At 43.5% G+C, this 6,000-nt stretch overlaps 1 protein-coding gene across 2 annotated transcripts in view; it reads left to right on the top strand.

The window, feature by feature from the left end:
* Window positions 1-3,126: 3,126 nt before the first annotated feature.
* ZZEF1 (zinc finger ZZ-type and EF-hand domain containing 1) overlaps window positions 3,127-6,000 on the top strand; it is a 144,252-nt gene continuing 141,378 nt past the window's right edge. For both annotated transcript variants that reach the window (XM_075194974.1, XM_075194973.1), the window contains exon 1: window positions 3,127-3,535. In XM_075194974.1, coding sequence (XP_075051075.1) covers window positions 3,167-3,535 — 369 coding nt within the window. In that variant the 5' untranslated portion in view covers window positions 3,127-3,166. The remainder of the gene's footprint in view (window positions 3,536-6,000) is intronic.

Below are 6,000 nucleotides of genomic sequence, written 5' to 3'. Positions count from 1 at the left end.
GAGGTGTCAGAGGGATCAAAAGATCTGGACAGTGCATCGGCATGAAGATTCTTGGTACCCGGTCGGAAGGTTAAAATCAGCTGGAATCTGTTAAAGAATAGCGACCAGCGGGCTTGGCGAGGGTTCAGGCATTGAGCAGACTGCAAGTAGGTGAGATTTTTATGGTCGGTGAACACCGTGATGGGAAAGCATGCCCCCTCTAACAAGTAGCGCCATTCCTCTAAAGCAGTCTTGATGGCAAGAAGTTCTTTATCACCAATCCCGTAGTTGCCCTCACTGGCAGAGAACCTTTAGGAAAGGAAACCACAAGGAGTGAAATTGCTGACAGAGTTCTTCTGGAATAGCACGGCTCCAATTCCCACAGAGGACGCATCGACTTCCAAAAAGAATGGTTTGTTTTGGTCGAGTTGGGACAATACAGATGCAGACATAAAGGCCTCTTTCACGCCTATAAATGCTTGTATTGCTTCTGGAGGCCAGGATTTTGCCAAACCACCCTTCCGAGTAAGGAAAGTAATGGGAGAGATAAGTGTGGAGAATTCCTTGATGAATTGACGATAGTAATTAGTAAAGCCAATGAAGTGTTGGGTGGCTTTGAGGCTGGAAGGCTGAGGCCAATTGCGAATTGCTTCTAATTTGTTGGGGTCCATTTGGAGACAAGTACCCAAGACTAAGTATCTCAGGAAGGGAACTTGGGAACAATTGAAGAGGCACTTCTCCAGCTTACAGAATAGCCGATTCTTGCGCAACCGAGACAGGACTTCTTTGACATGCTGAAGGTGAGCCGTGAGATCTCGAGAGAAAATCAGAATGTCATCTAGATATATGACTACAGACTGATAAAGTAAATCTCTAAAAATCTCGTTCAGAAAGTCCTGAAAAACAGCTGGGGCGTTGCAGAGCCTGCATGGCATCACCAGGTATTCGTAGTGCCCATCTCTGGTATTAAATGCCGTCTTCCACTCGTCTCCCCTACGAATTCTAATCAAATTGTAGGCCCTCCTGAGATCCAATTTAGTAAATATTTGTGCACCACGAATGCGATCAAAAAGTTCAGAAATCAAAGGAAGGGGATAACGGTTCTTAACTGTGATGGCGTTTAATCCCCGGTAGTCGATGCACGGTCTAAGGGAGCCGTCTTTCTTCTTTACAAAAAAGAAGCCCGCAATGGCAGGGGATGAAGATTTTCGGATGAATCCTCTCTTCAAATTTTCGGAAACATATTCGGACATGCCCTGTGTCTCTGGCAAGGATAGGGGATACACCCTGCGTCTAGGAATGTTCTTTCCAGGGATGAGGTCGATAGGGCAATCCCAGGGTTGATGGGGAGGAAGCACCTCAGAACCAGATTTAGAGAAGACATCACAAAAAACCAGAGTAAGCTTCGGGAAGACCTCCAAGAGAGGAAGTGCACAAGCAGGGCATCTTAGATCCCAAGGGGGAAACTGATCTCAGGCATCTCTTAGTACAGGAGGAGCTCCATCGGGTGACTTGTGCCCGTTGCCAGTCAAATTGGGGAGAATGAAGTCTTAACCAGGGTAGCCCCAGGATGATGGGATTAATCGACTGTCTCTTCGTTGCCTAAGCTTCTGTGTGATCCATAGAATTCTTGTGCGCATGTTCCGTCTGAAAACTTCTCTGCACTTCACTGTTGCTGAGAGCGGAGTGTGACAGTGAGGGATCATGTGATCCCATGCGCTGTAAAGCTCTGCTCTTCGGTGCTGAAAAATAGTAGAAACGGTAATGTAAGTCAGCCTGAGCTGGCGTACATTACCGTATGTGTTAAACCATTTCCATTCATTGTTAAATTGCTGTACATAGCAGTCCCCATAGACATCTATTGGGACTGCGAAGTATTACGAAAAAAAGTGCAAAGCAGCAGATGGATGCACTGTTGATAGATGAGGCAAATACTTCAATTGGCGTCTATTCCCTGAAAACTGCTGTTTAGTCCCCGCCCCCTTTTTGACAGCTAAGGCTGCCTGGGGCTGCACACTATCTATCTCTGCCGAACGGACCTGCACATAGTGTGCAGCCGCCGGCAGCAAGACCCTGCTAGATCGCCCCCCTTCCCTGGATTCACCACTGGTGGAAACCCACGCAAGCACAGGGAGAACATGCAAATTCCACACACATAAGGCCAGGGTCGGGAATTGCACCCATGACCCCAGTGCTGTGAGGCAGAAGTGCTAACCACTAGGCCATTGTTTTAAGTTTTAGTCTAGCTGCAGTTGATAGTGAAACACTGTTTGAAATCCTACTCCTTTTGTAGATTATAGCTCCAATGTCAGACTGATGTCTAAATTTCCTATTGTGTATGACAAAGAAATATCTGTCTTCTTGAGACCTTATATCCAATGGCGTTAAATTACATGCATTTACTAGCATTTTTAGCACTAGTGCAATCCCTGAAGGTAGCTATAACATTACTGCCAATGTTAGCAAACCCTGTAGCAAATTCAGGTCAGTTGGTCAAGATGCAGTTTTCTAAATTCTTCTTGCACTATTCAATGCGTTTAACAGAAGTTGAATGCAAAGAGGTCAATGGAGTGACCTTCAATGTCTTCCCAAACACATGTAGAAACTGTAGTTGACTAAAGCAGGTGAAATGCACGGTTTCTCTCCTGCTTGAACGTGCACTTTTACATGTAAATCAAATGCTAGTGGGTATTCAGCCAATTACAGCAAATTCAAATGTTCTATTTGTATGCTTTAATATACAGTATATGTTGCCTTTGGCAGGATGCATGAGTGTAGCCGGTATATCAGTTTGTTGTCCTTCCCCACATGACTCCGTTTCTATGAGCCTCCTACACTGTGTGAGGTGTCTGCCTGCAGCTGCTGCTGGGGAAACCCTATCAATACATGGCCCAGCATTAGGAAGTTATGAGAGGGCTTACTTAGCATACTGTCCATTTTCCCTTCCTAAGTGGAGTCTGTAGGCGACAAGTTTTTTTTTCTCATTTTCTAAATCTCCAGCGTCTGCCCCTGATATTGGTGCACTACGTGCAGGCAGTAGCTCCCGGCCGGGCTGCTGGTGACAGGTGTCAGAAGCCGTCAGTGCGGGGCGGACACCAGGGCGGGTCTTGGCCGGGGAAGGAGGGGGTGGCTGGGGCCTCACAGGCCCTCCCGACTGACAGAGCTGCTGGTTGCAGCCATCATCAACATGGGTAACGTGGTGAGCGGCGGTAGTGGAGACGAAGATGAGCCGGGAATCGAACAAGAGGGGCCCGGGACAACCAGCTCAGACCCCGCGGGAGCAGCGGGCACCCAACAGACTCCGGCTCAGCCTGGAAATCCCGGGCCGGCCTCTCCGCCGCCCTTACCCGGTGTATTGTTGGAGCAGGCCTGCCTGAGGGAGGCGGCAGCCCGGCTGCGGGAGGTAGGGGCTCCGGAGTCGGTGGTATCCCGGCATCAGAGCGCCCTGCTCCGCTGGCTGGAGGAGAGACTAAGCCGAGGAGAGGAGGCACTGAGCCGGGAGCAGTTCATAGAGATGCTGGAGAGCAGGGCCAGCGGCAGGGAGGAGTGTGAGGAGGTAATGTCACTGTTTACATCAGCTTCTACGAGTCATCTACCTGCAGTGTGCACAGTGATCCACCAGACACTGAAGGACAGTGTTTATGGATATACGTTTATATGGAACATACTCATTACCCACAATATAAATAGCATGAGATGTTTGCATATACAAATGACAGTAACTTTAACAATGATTGGGTCATTTTCCAATTTGCTGCTTGTCATATTAGGAAGATCTAGAGCAGTAAGTCAAGGCCTTCTACATAATGCACTGTTTAAAAAGCTGTATTTATCAAGCTCTTCATTCTGTTTATTACATGCTGTATCACACAGGAGTATTTATGGTTAATCACTTAGTGCCTAGTTGTAATGATAGATTGTTGCTACAATATTTCACAACTTCCTCTTCACTTCAGTGACACACTTGGCAGGTATTGTCAGGGATTGGCTGATACATTTGAAAATTAGATAGGAGGTTACAATGGAGAACTTTTGAGCCTAATCAATACAAAACTTAAACGTACTTTACATATTTACATAGCGGCCAGTGCAAGAATGTTGCTTCAATAATTTCATTCACATAGGACAGTGCAAGACAGGTAGCTATTATATTTAAAAGAGCACTACCGGCAGCACAGTGGCCTAGTGGTTTGCACTTCTGCCTCACAGCACTGGGGTCATGAGTTTGATTCCCGACCATGGTCTTATCTGTGTGGAGTTTGTATGTTCCTCCCTGTGTTTGCGTGGGTTTCCTCCAGGTGCTCCGGTTTCCTCCCACACTCCAAAAACATACTGCTAGGTTAATTGGCTGCTATCAAAAATTGACCCTAGTCTCTGGCTGTCTGTCTCCCTGTCTGTCTATCTCCCTCTTTGTCTGTCTGTGTGAGTGTGTGTCTATATTAGGGAATTTAGACTGTAAGCTCCAATGGGACAGGGACTGATGTGAATGAGTTCTCTGTACAGCGCTGCGGAATTAGTAGTGCTATATAAATAAATGATGATGATACTATTGGTGCACATCTTTCTTGGTTCATCAGTGTTCAGCTAGGTACTAGATTTGCTAGTTTCTAAATTATACATTCATTTTGTCCATCTCAGATGTAACAATGAATGCTCATAAAGTATTGATCTAACTAAAGACATTTCTCATTTTGGTATAATGTGATAGTTACTCAAAATTGAAGCATTCATTTTAGACATAATACACAGATGATGACATATGATTGAACTTTTAAATAATATGGTAGGCTCTGATGTCATCACTTGAATGTTCATTAGGACACCGTTTATTATAAGAGAATTTACATTTACTATACATTTTTATGAATAGAAGAAGTTTGCTTTCTATTCACTTACAAAATCATCAGGCTTTGGTGAGTTCTAATATATTGCCCCATATATTTTCAGGTAGGAACATGGTGATATCAAGTTTGTGGCTACTAATGACATTCCTTAAGAGATCTATATTTTGGGCAGTCAATTCTTCTGTGTATAATCTTTATACAAAACCAATATGTTTTAAAAAAGACTTTCTTGGGAGTCCATTGGCATTCAGTTAGACAGCGGTGTTCACCATATTCCTTACCGAGACACCTACATTTAATTGAAAGGTGTAACACATAAGTAAGACTAAAATATAGCTTTGGGAATCTCTTTTCTGGAAAGTTTGTTTTTGGAAAGGTCTAAAAACCAGAAAGGGAATTTTTTTTTTTTTATTTTAACTTAATTTTGTTATTCACACAGACCTGGTGATTTCTTCTGTAGTTAGAGCTTTGAGGTCCTCTGCTATAAATCATTTAAAGATAGAAATGCCATGGGTAATTGTTAAATGTTGTTTAGTGTATTTTTGGCATGGTGCTTTAAATATCAGAAAAGCCCAAAGAGTAGATTTAGTAAAACTTTTTTAAATAGCAAAATCGGAGATGTTGCCCATAAGAACCAATCTGATCCTAGCTATCATTTTGTAGAATGTTTTAGTTAAATGAAAACTAGAACCTGTTTAAAATGATAAACTTTTGGTTGCTGTACTTGTGTTAATTTCATAGCATGTAATAATATTTTTCATTTATTCCTGAAAAAGGATTGGTAACATTTATTTGCAAGGTATTAGCAAAGATAAGCTAGGTGACCCTGCCCTGTACTTTAAACCTTACATTTGGCACAGTGACTAAATTTGGAACAGGTAACTTTATCTTTAGAATTTACCCAGGGATAAACCTTGATTGCACCTGGCTCAAAGCCACATGCAGTTAGGTGCATTGTAATCAGTTGTTCTGGCATTGTCTGTTTGGTTGTACTCCAAAAATCAGTACTCCACTTCACTTCACTGAAATCTGCTTTTAGAACAGGGAAGCAACTGTCTATATAACAAAGCACTCGACAACAGTGTGTACGCTCCCACGATCATATTTTATTGTATCAAAGCGTATTATTTAATTTGGTTCCTAAAAATCACGATCAGCTATGGAACGATGTGGAAGT

Source organism: Mixophyes fleayi, chromosome 2 (genome assembly GCF_038048845.1).
Source record: "Mixophyes fleayi isolate aMixFle1 chromosome 2, aMixFle1.hap1, whole genome shotgun sequence".
Taxonomy (NCBI): Eukaryota; Metazoa; Chordata; class Amphibia; order Anura; family Limnodynastidae; genus Mixophyes; species Mixophyes fleayi.
The sequence above is the reverse complement of the archived record's forward strand: the minus strand, read 5'-3'. Positions and strand labels throughout refer to the sequence as shown.